This window comes from Rhynchophorus ferrugineus, unplaced genomic scaffold, assembly GCF_030347505.1.
Source record: "Rhynchophorus ferrugineus isolate W39M unplaced genomic scaffold, kcgeb_rfMv2 rfM1, whole genome shotgun sequence".
NCBI classification, from domain to species: Eukaryota; Metazoa; Arthropoda; class Insecta; order Coleoptera; family Curculionidae; genus Rhynchophorus; species Rhynchophorus ferrugineus.
In genome coordinates, this window is record NW_027472580.1 from 59,109,300 (window position 1) to 59,123,971 (window position 14,672).

At 32.6% G+C, this 14,672-nt stretch overlaps 3 protein-coding genes and 1 long non-coding RNA gene across 5 annotated transcripts in view; 1 reads left to right on the top strand and 3 right to left on the bottom strand.

The window, feature by feature from the left end:
* The window catches only part of LOC143198992 (chromosome transmission fidelity protein 18 homolog), an 85,487-nt gene that overhangs the window by 48,244 nt on the left and 22,571 nt on the right, over nucleotides 1–14,672 (top strand). The window lies entirely within an intron of this gene.
* On the bottom strand, nucleotides 1,380–2,187 carry LOC143199022 (uncharacterized). Of its 2 annotated transcripts, XM_076408749.1 has the most exons (3): nucleotides 2,028–2,187; nucleotides 1,789–1,976; nucleotides 1,380–1,704 (listed from the first exon to the last, which is right to left on the bottom strand). In XM_076408749.1, exons 1-3 carry the CDS (start codon nucleotides 2,068–2,070, stop codon nucleotides 1,459–1,461), a joined length of 477 nt encoding a protein of 158 aa, XP_076264864.1. In that variant the 5' UTR covers nucleotides 2,071–2,187; the 3' UTR covers nucleotides 1,380–1,458. The 2 variants fall into 2 exon arrangements, with proteins under 2 accessions (XP_076264864.1, XP_076264860.1); XM_076408745.1 differs by having other exon boundaries at nucleotides 1,380–1,976.
* LOC143199053 (uncharacterized) lies at nucleotides 5,204–6,642 on the bottom strand. The gene is made up of 3 exons (XR_013006345.1): nucleotides 6,547–6,642; nucleotides 5,384–5,495; nucleotides 5,204–5,332 (listed from the first exon to the last, which is right to left on the bottom strand). It is a non-coding gene; the product is annotated as an uncharacterized LOC143199053 (long non-coding RNA).
* On the bottom strand, nucleotides 9,996–10,632 carry LOC143199052 (uncharacterized). The gene is made up of 2 exons (XM_076408776.1): nucleotides 10,505–10,632; nucleotides 9,996–10,448 (listed from the first exon to the last, which is right to left on the bottom strand). The coding sequence occupies exons 1-2, from the start codon at nucleotides 10,548–10,550 to the stop codon at nucleotides 10,045–10,047; spliced, it is 450 nt and encodes a 149-aa protein (XP_076264891.1). The 5' UTR covers nucleotides 10,551–10,632; the 3' UTR covers nucleotides 9,996–10,044.

Genomic DNA, 14,672 nt, shown 5'->3' on the forward strand with positions numbered 1-14,672 from the left:
CCATAATAAGCTTTCTAATAACTTATAGGTTCATATAACTATACAACTAATAGGAATCAGTTCACACCAGAACTTTACTTCAAAATAGGCGTCAGTTTCGGCGGTCACCTCTTCATTCGATGAAAATTTCTTCCGACCAAGCGTTTTTTTGAGGTTTGAGAACAGGAAATAGTCGCTGAAATAGTAAAAAAGCAACTCGAAGCCCAGTTCATGGATTTTTGCCATCGTTTTCACTGACATGTGACACGGTGCATTGCATTGCGGTGCTGAAGCAGCAGAAACTATACAAGGAGCAATAATCGGTTAGGGATAAAAATTTTAAACTACCGAATTTGAAGAAAAAGAATTTCTTCAAATGCGGCCGTTATTCGGCGATTTCGTCCTTCAAACGGTCCAAAAACGCTACGTAATAGTCGCTGTTGATGGTCTTTGATTTTTCGCGGTAGTCAATGAAAATTATTTCATGTGCGATTGATGATTCGGAGCAGTGTTTGAATATGATCAAGCGAAATAAACCCGAGTTTTTGAATATATATTCGCGGGGTCATCGTGTGCAGTCAACTCGATTTACCCCGAAGTCCAACCGACAGTCATCTGAGTGGACTGCACATGATGAACCCGCGAATATATATTCAAAAACTCCGGTTTATTTCGCTTGATCATCTTCAAACACTGCTCCGAATCATCAAATCGTCGTTGTTTTTGGGCAAAAGTGACATGGTGCGGTACCCATTTTGCACAGAGCTTTCTCAGACCCAAATATTTGTGAATGATATGATGTACACGTTCAGTTGATATCTTTAGAGTGTTTGCTATTTCATTCAATTTCAATTTACGGCCATTCAAAATCATTTTGTGGAATTTTTAAATGTTTTAGTCGGTAAAAACTTCTTTTGGGCGTCCAATGCGTTTACCGTTTTCGGTGCTCATTTCACCACGTTTAAACTTAGCATACCAATTCTTGATGGTTGATTTTCCTATGGCAGTGTCCGGAAACTCGGCATCAAGCCAAGTTTTTTGTATTTTTTCCCTTCAAAAAGCAATATTTTTTCACGCAACACGCGAAATTCCTTTTTATCCATTTTTTTCACAATAACAAAAGTTGCTTCACTCAAAATTCTATAATTCACAAACTAATAATCCGACAGTTGTCAAATGTATACACGCATCTTCTGAGGGTTAGGGCTAACTAAAAATCATGGATTTAATTCCAGTAGCGCCATCTATATGGCAGGCCGGGACTTTTCAATTATCGGACCTGTTATCGTGTATGGACTTATGTTTACTACTTACTAAATTATGTAATTATGAAAGTATATAGTCAAGTATGTATGATATTTTTTTGCATTTTGCTTATGGTGAAAATAAAAGTCATAAAATACATTAATGAATACAATTTATTACGTATCAGGAATTGCAAAAAATACGGAATGATATAAGTATTGAATCGAAATAATTTTAAAGTGCTTCTTGTAAAGCTTCAACCAACAATTTCATTTGGCTGAAGCATACATTGCAGGGATCTTCCTCAATTTCAGGTGTAGCTGGGAGATTTTCAATTTCAGCTGGTTCGTTGTTGAAAATAGGACGAATAACCATTTGGCCGGATGGTAGGTTTCCTTCAACGTCATCGTGGAAAATTGGGCGTATGTATATTGGATTGGATGAACCGCTTTCTTCAACGGCTTCGGGGCCGTCTCCTGCCTCAGTGTGGAAGATTGGGCGTATGTACATTTGATTAGAGGAATCGGTAGAAGTTTCCTCGGCGGCTTCGGGACCGTCTCCTGCCTCAGTGTGGAAGATTGGGCGTATGTACATTTGATTAGAGGAATCGGTAGAAGTTTCCTCGGCGGCTTCGGGACCGTCTCCTGCCTCAGTGTGGAAGATTGGCCGAATAAACATCTGATTGGAGGATGCGGAAGGATCTTCGTCATTGGTAAATATTGGGCGAATTAACATTTCGTTAGCCTGAATGGCTGCAAAATTAAATTGTTAAATTGATATTCGGCGAATAAAAAGATACATACCTGCCACAGCGAAGATCAGGATAAGTGCAACTAACTTTTGCATGATGGAAGTTGTTTGAAAGTCAACTGAAGTAAACGTTAAGTAGAAGTCAATTGAATAATGATTACTGTATCTTTGGGAATCCGTTTTATACTAAAAACGAGCGGCTCTTTGTGACGCTATCTATGTAATTATGGTGATTAAATCACGGTAATAAACAGAATCCAGGAGATTTAAACAATTAAACGAGGAGTAGATTGTGTGTTGTATCCATTTATTATTGTTATAGTAGCTTAATAAAAATATTAGAGGCTGTATAATTAAACGCGGATGTATAAATCTTATTTTGGAGCCTGATATGTATTGTGTTTGTGTGTATGTTAACATTTTTTTACTTCACATTTTTAATAATTATGAAAAAACTATTAAATATAATCAAAAACACCTTTTTTACCACTAATGGTATGTTATATTTAATGTCTATTCTTTTATGTTCCGCGTGCAAAAGCCCATTCTTTTTGGCTTTTGCTCAATATTTATACTCGGGCTCATTATTTTTCCTCTTTTTTTCAGTATTTCGATGACAAATTTATTCCAGATTCACTTAATTCGTCCTTTGACCCCCTTTATTTATTATTTGTTATATTAGTTTATTATTTATTTTTGTCTTTGCATTCCCAACTCTTTTTTTCTGTCTTCCCTCTTCGATACGCTGTAAGTGGCTCTACTAAGTTGTGTTCTTTTTTTATTCTTTTAAAAGTTTTATATTGAGGTATTTTCTTATTTTCGAGTTTCTCATCCTGTTCACCCTTGCCACTATTTTCTTTCTCCTGTTCCTTTCCACCGTCAAATTTTTCTCTTCTTTTAATATTACGCATGTCTCGTAGTCGAATGTAATAATTGGCGTATATATGGTTTTATATATTTACATATTCAATTAGAATTCTCCAATTAATTTCCTTTTTTGACTTACATTACTTTCAGTTTCTATTCCCAGATATTTGAACTTGACATTATTGATATTATTATTACTTGTTTTTTCCTTACTTTTTCAATTTGTATATTTATTTCTTCTGTGTCTCCCGTCGTAACTTTTGTTTCTTCATATCTCAGTATATATCATATATCAGTCATCTTCAGTATATATATATATATATATATATATATATATATATATATATATATATATATATATATATATATATATATATATATATTCCTTAATAGTGGATTTGACCTGCTTAGGATTTTGAGTCCTGCCTTGTCGGTATGATATTTTATTATTATTTCATCTATAAATATTATCAGCAATCTAAGCTTAGCTTATTATTAGATTTATTCTGAAATGATTTGTTTTTTCATTGCTTGCAACTGCAGCCTGCTGTATTTACTCTGTATACTTTTTGTATTATTCTTATAATTTTATCACTTCTTCCTCTTTTTCAATATGATAATCCATAATATGTTTCTTCTTACTATGCTAAATGCCTTTTCTATGAATGCTGGTATATTCTTGGTAGGACTGATGTGATGTAAGCTTTTTTGCTTTCGAAATCCAGTCTGCGTTCTTATAAACATTAATTAATATTAAATCTGATTATTAATATTGAAAATACATATTTTTTCAGTTTTATTGCATTATTATCATATATTTTGGTGCGAAGCTCATTTTTTTTATTTAAGATTATGCATACCAATTTAAAGTAATGGTAGAGAACCTATCACTTATCTAGATTTTTAACTTCTGATTGGGATTATGTCGAAACTTCGTTAAGAAAACATGTAATATTCAGAAAAATTCATATCATTAAACATTTGTGCATATATAATAAATTGAAATTAAGCGCATTCCAAAAAGTTAATTGGGTGTAGCAATTTCGTAACATCACTGATGGTTATTACTGCAATCAGTACCAACGACAAACTACCGTTTGTGTACAATGTGCAACTACGAACATTTTTTAAAAATTACGTCTTATATTAGATATGCTTAGTACAATCTTAATTGACACATTAATATATTACTATTGTTATTTTGTATTATGCAAGACGGGTGCGGGATAAATGCATCAGTATGTATCTCAGATCCTGCGAACAAAGTAGAATTTAGCTTTGGATGGACTTATGTTTCATGACTTCCTTTTGAATTGAACTCGCTTTTTCAGTTAAAGCAAATACTATTTGTGAATAGTTATTTTCAGGAGTTTTCGACTGATCGCTGAAACGACAAATAGTACACGCATTTGGCAGATCTCAACCTACATTGTTAATACTCGCGTGAATACTGAGTGTGGTCCATCCTAAATGATACAATACTATAGAGGGCTTAAAGTAGTAAGTGATGCTTGTGTGCAATTAAATTACGGTAGAAGCGCCGCTAAAATACGCGAATGAGGAGCAGTTGTGATCACTTTTCTTTTAATGTATTATTAATTAGTTATTTTAATATATTTAATATGAACATTGATTCCCTTGTTTAATTTTGAAGAGTCTTTTGGAGATATAGCATGTCTGCCTCTTTCTGCTCTGCATCTGCGATATACCTCAACGGGAGGGAACTATAAAGGAATGTCAGACCGCTAATAATAATATAATAGGCAATGGCGAATAGGAAATGAACGAGCTCAAGTCTGTTTTTATGAATTTTACTAATAATAAACTGAACGACTCACCGAACTTAAATGGCATACTATATCATAGGATAATAGTGCCAACTATTTAGTTATTATATTGAATATCAAATGAAACGGAGGAAATATGTCCAAATTAAACTAAAAATAAATTATAGACAACTATATTGGATTAATTATTTATAGACTTTTTAGTGTTTATACCAATATAGGGTTGCACTTGGAACAACAATATAAGAAATATTCAAATATTTCTGGACAAGGTGTTGCGTATTGTAGTGAACACAGTATCGTAAAACCCTAGTATCGTTGGAGGAACTACTAATTTAAAAAAATACATATGAAAAAAAAAAAAATATACATATATGTATATATATATATATATATATATATATATATATATATATACAATTCAATATGATTTCCAACAGAATCTGTCATAATCATCAAGATTCATTATGCAAATATTTTAAGGACTTAATAATACAAATATTCGTTTCAGTATTTTTTAATTTTCTACAGAGAATAAACAAACATATTAGAGCATTAAAAATAATGTTATAAAAAACTAGTCTTATATGTTTAATATAATTGGAAAATTGGGCTTATGAAACTGAAGGGCCATTGTTTCATTAATGGTATCATAAAATAATATTTTAGCAATAATTCATCCTAGTTTAGTAGAATTATTTAATCTGAAAATATACTAGTTTAATAACAGGTATTATAGTAAAATAGTCACGTACAAATTATTTGTTTCAACTTTGACTCTACCGTTTCCCCTTCCAAGTAGCGATAATACTCTGTTATTTATATTCACTCTGGTTACAAGCGATTGTTGTTGTGAAACATTTTCTCCTGTTTTGATATGAAACAAAAATATATATAATTAGTTTTTTTAATCAAAGTTAAAAGCATACGTATATATTAATTTAACGATTGATTTAAACATGCGTAAAATAATAGTAATGTTTAAAGATATTATTTAGTAATTCATATAGATTAGAATTCCTCTTAATTTTTTGAAGCAAATTCCCTTCAAAATCTACTACGTATAAATGATTGAAAATGGTGAAATATTGTTTTGTCTTATATAGAATAGATTAATATTGAAAAAAATTATATTAAATAAATTCTGTATATTATATGATATCAGGTTGCGTTTGTGAGTTCCAAAGCAGCACACTTCAAGTTGCAGATAAATAACATTAACAGTGAAAAACTAGACAGAAAGCTTTAAGATGAAGAATTAGTACCATTACACATCATATCTGAGCAGCAATGAGCAATGTACTGGGTCTAATCTTATTCGCATATTCTTTATACTGCTGATTTAGTGACCTTCGATTTCTATTTTGGAAACTACTCAGACGATACGACATGCTTAGCATATCAAAGAATAGAGAATCCAATAATAGCATCAAAAACCCTCACTATTAAAGACACACGATTTAAAACTAAAGAGATAGAATAAGATGGTAAAATCAGGAGATCTTTTATTGAAATGATGAATTATTCATGTCATGCTATGAATAATTATCGTAAGAAATATTTATGAATGTTATCATAAGAAGACTGTTGAACGACTAAGGACAATACAAACATTCAGCGACGGAAAATGAAGTGCTATTAATAGTTTATTTAATCATCACAATACTTGAGTACATATCCCAAAATATTTAAAAATTAGATGACATCTCTTAAATCTGACACTAGCCCTCGCTTGTCTGAAATATTTTCATGATTATTATGAAGATAATTTAAAAAGGTTAATTAATATAATTAATATATTTTCAGCGATATATATTATGTTATTTTTAAAGATAGAATTAATTTTGATTTCTTGAGATAAATGGAGAAAATGGCATAATCGTTAGATTGAATAAATTGACGAAACTTTATTACTTACCAAATATTAATATAAGGAATATAAAACAGTATTGGAATAAATTCATTTTGATTTTAAACTATTAACCCGAATGTCTAATAAGCTGTAGCTCTCAACAGTATGAAATCATCATGTGTGCTTCGAATAAAATCTCATCCGTTTCGTGACTGTGCATAAACTTATTTTATTTTCCCATATCCTTGGTTAATGTCCTTAGCTAAAGTGTTAAATATAACAAAAATGTCTGCTAAATATACAGTCGTACATATACGAGGACTTACATATGATGATATCAACAACAAAACGATACTGTTATAATTATAAATGTGTTTATTTATTAGGTGTTTGCATTTATTGTAATAATTTCTTCAATTTAAAAATACATTTATTAAAAAAAATACAATCAAATCATTTTCTATTACTATGTACACATTTTTCTTATCATGGCAGTTTGGTAGCGATCTAGTCGCACTCCTTCAATATTTCGAAAGCGCGTGTCAGTCAAACCTTGGTGCATGAGCAACTGATAATCAAAAGGCGCTATATCTGGTGAGTACGTTGGATGCGGCAGAACTTCCCATTCGAGCACCAGTGTATTTTTCACAACTATTGCAATCTTTGGCTAAACATTGTCATGTAAGTGGATAATTCGTTTGTTACTTGCTATTGCTGGTATTCTTTGCATCTGCAACCACATTTTCTTTCGGTTTTAGTAGTTCGAGTATACTACACCTTGCTGATGTCACAGACATGGATGATTCTTCTAGACTAGTTTATGACGTTGATCCGTGCTTTTGAAATTATCTTAGTAGGTCTATTTTTCATAGCCAGTCACAATATGCTACAGAAAACTCGTCTTCTTTTTGAAACCGCGATATTGAAATGGTGGAAAATTCGTTTCCCTCTTTTGGATTTTTCCCGTCGCATGTAAATAGATGGAAACAATTTATTCAAATCAAATAACAAAATTATTTAACCAATGAATGAATGACTACATTGCCCTTTCACCAACATACGTATTATATCGTTGGAAACATACTGAACCTAATGCCGATAACATGATGTTGAACAGAGAAAATTCTAATAATAGAACGAAAGTGTTGAAAACAATTTTTTTTTAAAGAATGGAGGGCACACACCACTTACTGTGGGAAGTCAGAGGAAACTAACTTTGGTGAAGTCGGATATTCAAATAATTCGTACTTGAAATTAAAGTAAATATTGATGGTTTTTTTTATTGGATGTTTTTTCACAAACTTTACATCTAATTGGCCCAAACGCCCAAAATAATAAATTGAGATTAAAGTTAAGTTTTTATGAAATATGAAGTACCAAAATAGCTTGAGTATCTTTAATTTTCATGTGTCAAACATTCAGTACAAAAAATATACCTTCTGGTAAACATAGCTACAGAAAAATGTTACAGATTAACTTTACTTGAATCAGTGCAAAAACAACTTTTTTTATTTATTTGGCTTTATTTAACACTTAGTGTACGTAGTAGTGCGACATTTAGTGCAGTTAACTAAACTGTAGTGTGTTAAACTATGCATTTATTTGATTTAAATAGTGCATTTTTGTTTTATTTTGCCTATAATGTAGAAAATTTACTAAAATTTATATATTATTTTAATTAATGTGATTAATTTTCTCTAAAAAAGTTAACTAAACATGATGATTAGCCCATTTTTATCCTCAACTAATTGGGCGATATATTTTCATTCTTAACATACTTAGTCCTTGTCGTATGCTTTTCTCATCGATAGTAGGTCTCGTTGTACTACTGTGTACAAAATGAACATGTTTCCTATATCCACCGTGCCGTCTAGTGCCCATAGATTGTATTTATTTGAATTGTAGTGCAAGCGGCAATGAGCGAACAAATTTCCATTGCAAGGTACCTATTACCTTGCTCATATTCTGGATTTTCTAAAGAGGCTACGTTAGTACAGGCTAAATGCCCAAAAATAAGACAATATTTGAATAAGCGCATTGAAGGCATTGACAATGTTTGACATACATTTATATACGAGCAAAGAAGATTGTCGAGAACACAGTGCACATCGTGTCAAACAATTATATATTCATGTGTAATTAATTCTTAATGAAGGACTGATGAAATTCTGATGAAAACTAGAGCTATAAGTTAATTAGAGATAAGATGAACTATATGTTACTATAAGATATTATAAGAAGACTGTATGTTACCAAATTTCTTTCTGACCCAAAAAAAAGTACTTTAATTTATTTGAATTTATATGTAGTTGATATATCCAATAGTCTTTTAGGTTACCCACGATGTTCAAATTCATTAATGCATTAAACATGTTGACTCTCAAGTTATTTTCAGGGTATTGTTAAAAATGTAAACAGTTTAAAACAACAAATTTTATTTTACTTTTAAGCTGTTTTATTTTACGGAAATGGCGATTTGCTGAACGGCGGTACAAAATGATATGATCGAGTCAACTTTATCCTAATATCAATCAATCCTATTTCTAGACGTCTCACTCATCACACCATTAAGTGAAACATACACACAGTTTCCTTCAAAAGAAATAACCAAATGTATGTAGGTGGTCGTTGCCCCATCCCGACAGCTTATAGTTATAAAAATTATTTGTGAGTAGCGCTTATAATTTTGTCGGCCAGTTTGACTTTGACGATCCTCTAAACAGTTTTTACATGGTTTACATGGTACACTTTATATGGACTGGTTTCCCAAATTTTGGTGACTCGAAATTTCATTAGCCTACTGCTGAGAAACTGAGCCACTGGAATCTGCCATTGATGATCATGCACTCTGACTGCAAGGCTTCCACTAGACTATACCAATACCACAGCAATACCAATCCGCCGTTGCTGGCTTTACTGCCTTACTGCCAGAAGTCTACAGACTAGAGGCGGTTATCAAATCGTGGATGATTTCCAGTTGGAATAGTTTATTGCTTGGGGTATTCGGACATCATCTACCTACATATTGTTATCTTACAGCTTCCGCTGCGATGTTGCTGGAACTCCACTTAATTAAACGAAGGAATTCTTCGAGTATCTGCGGAAGGATTGCTAATCCAACGTCAATCTGTCTTTTTTTCTTGAAAATTAATTTGTTTCCAGCTTATTGTATGAATACAAAAGAGGACAGCTTCGTGATATCTCTGGAATCCTGCCGACTTCACCAGTTAAGAAGTGTGAAGGATTTAAAACAATACAATAGTTTATTTTACTTCTAACCTATTTTATTTTACGAAAAGTGACCACTTGTTGAACAGCAGTACAAAACGGTATGGCCTTGTCAACCTTATTCTAATATAAATCAACCTTAGGCATAAGATTAGGACCTGTCACTTATCACATCGTTAAGTATAACAAATATCCATTACACTATTCATGAGATAGTGTCAAAAACAATTTATTTTTAAATATATTTAACAATGTCTGATATAAGTTGGAGTAAAACAAATCCTAAATAATATTTTAATATGCTCATTTATTATATTATGAAGTTTAAAAGGTAATTTACAAATTTTGTTGAATGGCGTTGATTAGTTCCAGAATACGTTCAAAGCAGGCGTCACATGCAACAGCTGTTGATTTTGATTGGTTAGGGTTTTCGGCCTCTTGTAGTTTAGATGTGTCAACGATGTCAACTTGTTCGTTGGGTTTTAAATCAGTAAAAATTGGCAGACCCTCGTTTAATTTAGAGGTATCTACGATATCGACTTCTTCATCGGGTTTTAAATCAGTAAATACTGGAAAGCCCTCGTTTAATTTAGAAGTGTCTACTATATCTACCTCCTCGTCGGGTTTTAAATCAGTAAAAACAGGAAGACCTTCATTTAGTTTTGATGTATCAACCATCTCCACGTTTTCACCCGGTAGAATGTTGGCGAATATTGGGAATACATTATCAGCACTGATTGCTATTAAAATATGCATTAGATGAGTTTTCATAAAGTATATATTTTAAAAATCTTACCTGATATGTAGAGTAAGGAAACCAGTGCTAGTGAGAGGGATTTCATGATTATAATAACGGCAACTCTATAACTGCAGACTATTTAAATGTTTTTGATTTATTGTTTCGGATTATTTAGATATTTTAATTTTTTTGAGCGAAGCTGTAATTAAAATTTGAATGATACGAGTATTGTTAAGAATATTAATATTTTGTATTATATTTTATTGCTCTTTAATACTTTTTAGTGCGTTCAGAGCTATATCACATACGGATTTTATTGCTACCATTTTTGGCATTAACTTTATTGGCGGAATGTTTTATTACTATTTGCTATAAGTGATATATGTATTTATTTAAAAATGTATTTTACATAATTTGTAGTCATTTTAATTTAGCTAATCACCTTTAATTATGAAGTACCTAAGTCAAATGAGATGATTCTGCAAGAACAATCAGTTAGTCCACGTTAACTTAAGCACAAAAATCACTTTCAGCATGATTATGTAGCGCCCGCAAAGTCTTTAAGAGTGATGGTAGTGATCCAGAAAGAATAAGCATTGACATTTTATGACCTAATAAAAATATTTAAATAGTTTTAATGATTTTCAAATAAAATAAATACTAGGGCGTTGACGGTAGAAATATACATTTAAATACTCGTGACATACATTTACTTACGGATTTGTGATCTTAAATCATATTATGTTAAAAATATATTCACGAAAATTTAACCGAATATTCTCATATTACTTTCTCATTTTATTGCATTGTTACTTTTATAACGACTTTTTTCATTTCCTCTCTTCTTTTATTCCAAGCTCACTAAAACTCTTATGCTAATTTAGTTCAGTTTGGACTCATAAATTTCGGCTTTTTACTTCGATTTTTTCCCTCTACGATGCCATTTCCAACAATTTATTTTAATTAGGTGAGCGTCTTTCGTATTCTTTGATTTTTTGCTTTTACAACACAATCGATGTGTTTTATTTATAGATTTCTTCAAATTAAAGAAGTAAAGTGAAAATTCTCCCCAAAAGGCACTTATTCAACTCAAAACTCGTATAGAGGAGGAGAAAAACAAATGTGATGTTTGTTGGGACCACGTTCGGATTCTTTAAAGAAACACTCTTCAGACGAATTCCAGCAGCAACGCTGTAATGGATTTTTTCCGGCAGGTTTTTCTAACACATTGTAGCTTCGGGAGAGTGTTCAACTGACAGGATTCTAGTACTCGACAGATAATCTTCGGCGGAGTACTTAAAACTAAAAAAAGAGAATGAGGGGGTCGCTAGGCACTATCATAACTCATTCATAACTCATTTTGCATCTTCACCTCATCCGTACTGTTACGAATGAGCTTAATTGCCGTTACATTGAAACGAATTTCCTTTCCTAAGTTGAACGGTAACTTCTTCTCTCCCTCCTTGAGCATGAGCATGTAGTACCATTTTCTGTGCAAAACTGAATGACTTCACGTTTTTGTGTTTTATTCGAAAAATCGGCCAGTAGAAGTGAAATCCTTAATGGAATTATTGGAAGCGTGGTTTTAAGCTACAACGATTTTATCTAGATTGATTTAAAAGCCCTAAATATTTTTTGGATCTTTCACCATTTTCTTATTTTATCCATTGCTTCAGGATTTGCCGAGAGTGATGCGGATGATGTTATATTTTGGAAAATCAATATTAATTCTACGCCAAGTCTGTGTTGGTTCGGATCATAGGCGAAGAGGGACATTGATTAGGTTATCTACTTTCTGAGCGCACAATTTACAACACAACAATGATGTCCTCGGCCATCCACTGATGATAACTGATGGCTATTGCAGCGTTTTGAACCCAACATTGCTGATAACAAGAACTCTTAATGCATGAACATTTTCTTCTTGATAGATGTTTAATTTGATGCTAATTTTTGTTGGATATGTTTAATTATTCGTACACTTAATAATAATTTTATTACATTTATATTAAAGAAAATGAGATATTGATTGATTTGAAATTGGGGCATAATGTTGAATTTGGGTTTAATTTATTTCAATAATTTTTAAGATTTTAAAGATCTATCGATTAAGTGCTTGTATGTATTTTGACCAGCAATATCTGTTCGTGAAAATACGCAGCATAAGTCTAAACAACTGTTAATCAGCATATCCTGAGTCGATGGTTTTGACATTTCAATACATAAAATAGCATTTTTTCATTTAGTATTATTGAATATATTGAATTGTTGTTATTATTCCCTTCAAGGGTGATACACTGATTATAGCTACCCTCCAAATTTTCGATATCATTTTTGTTCTTTGCTTCAAAATAGGCCTCAGTTTCGGCGATCACCTCTTCATTCGATGAAAATTTCTTCCTAGCGAGGAAGATCCATTTTTTTGAGATCTGAGAACAGGAAATAGTCGCTGGGGGACAGATCTGCAGAATACGGTGGATGAGGAAGCAAATGGAAGTCCAATTCATGGGTTTTTGTCATTGTTTTCACTGACTTGTGACACGGTGCTTGAATGAAGCAGTACTTTCTTTTACTTCAAATGTGGCCGTTTTTCGGCGATTTCGTCCTTCAAGAGGTCCAATAACGATATGTAATAGTCGCTGTTGATGTTCCTTCCTTTTTTAAGGTAGTCAATGAAAATTATACCATGCCCATCCTAAAATACAGACGCCATAACCTTGCCAGCCGACTGTTGCGTTTTCCCACGCTTTGGAGCGGGTTCATCGTGTGCAGTCCACTCGGATGACTGTCGATTGGACTTCGAAGTGAAATGATGGAGCCCTGTTTCATTCATTGTCACATATCGACGCAAAAACTCGGGTTTATTACGCTTGATTATCTTCAAACACTGCTCCGAATCATCAACTCGTTGTTTTTGGTCAAAAGTGAGCTCGCGCGGCACCAACTTTGCACAGAGCTTTCTATTACCCAAATGTTCGGAATGATATGATGTACACGTTCAGTTGATATCTTTAAAATGTCTGCTTTTTCATTCAATTTGAATTTACTGTCATTCAAAATCATTTTGTGGATATTTGTAATGTTTCCGCTGGTAACAACCTCTTTTGGGCATTCACTGCGTTCACCCTCTTTGGTGCTCATTTCACCACGTTTAAACATAGTATACCAATCCTTGGTGGTTGATTTTCCTGGGGCAGTTGAAATATTTCCTGGGCGGAGACTCGGTATCAAGTGAATTTTCTGCTTTAACTGTATTTTTCCTTTCAAAAAGCAATATTTCAAGCGAAATTTCTTTTTATCCATTTTTTCAAAATAACAAAAATTGCTTCACTCAAAATTCTATAATTCACAAACTAATGATCCGACAGCTGTAAAATTTATACACGCATCTTTTGAGGGTTAGGGCTAACTAAAAAATATAGGGATTTAATTCTAGTAGCGCCATCTATGTGTCAGGCCGGGGACTTTTCGATTGATCTGTTATAGAGCGCACGTGTGGTACAAGCACATCTCCGAGAGACAACTTGCGCTACTTCAGGTGTCCCCATCCAAAAAAGTCCACGCGATACTCAGTGCCCCATGGTTTGTGACGAACGCGAATACGCACCTCGAATCACGCATCTCGTTTATGAAAAGCTTTGCGAACATGCTCATTGTGAGGTTCTCCATTGGAACCTTGCAACACGAAAATCAATTGATTAAAATCCTACTCGTTCATCACTCGCGGTAGGTAAACAAAATACGGTAATCCCAGTCGTAACCCAAGGCCTCTGTCACCCGCAAATCGAAACATCCTGAACCCGAAGCGAAATCAGCAAAGCAATATGTGGGAGTATGCCCTAGAGATTTTGTTTTTCATCGGAAATGATTAATAAAATAAACTTGTCGATGTTATGATATCTTGCAATATCTTTTTGAGGTGACGTTCTTTTGAGATGGTGTGATAGGTTTGATCCAGACATAAATATGATGTAAAATATAAGAAATAAAGTGCACTGAACTTTTAAATATTCATGTGGCTTTATGGTTGAGAAGTATGAACATATTTTACTCACATTATAATTACATTTTCAATTTCAGCAATGTTTCAAATATTCAATATTAGGTGTGTTTACAAAAATTGAAACAGGTTTGATATTCGCTCGCTTAAATAAGATCAAGATTAATTTTGAGTAATGTGATTATTTGCGACGTTATAAATGTCGATAATACCATTAATGTTGGA

What these genes read in the sequence shown, in the direction of transcription:
- LOC143199052 (XM_076408776.1), bottom strand. Translation starts at nt 10,550, where the DNA reads ATGAAATCCCTCTCACTAGCACTGGTTTCCTTACTCTACATATCAG. An exon ending in TTCCTTACTCTACATATCAG is followed by an intron (nt 10,449 to 10,504) that starts GTAAGATTTTTA and finishes ATATTTTAATAG; the next exon opens with CAATCAGTGCTGATAATGTA.
- LOC143199022 (XM_076408745.1), bottom strand. Translation starts at nt 2,070, where the DNA reads ATGCAAAAGTTAGTTGCACTTATCCTGATCTTCGCTGTGGCAG. An exon ending in CCTGATCTTCGCTGTGGCAG is followed by an intron (nt 1,977 to 2,027) that starts GTATGTATCTTT and finishes TTAATTTTGCAG; the next exon opens with CCATTCAGGCTAACGAAATG.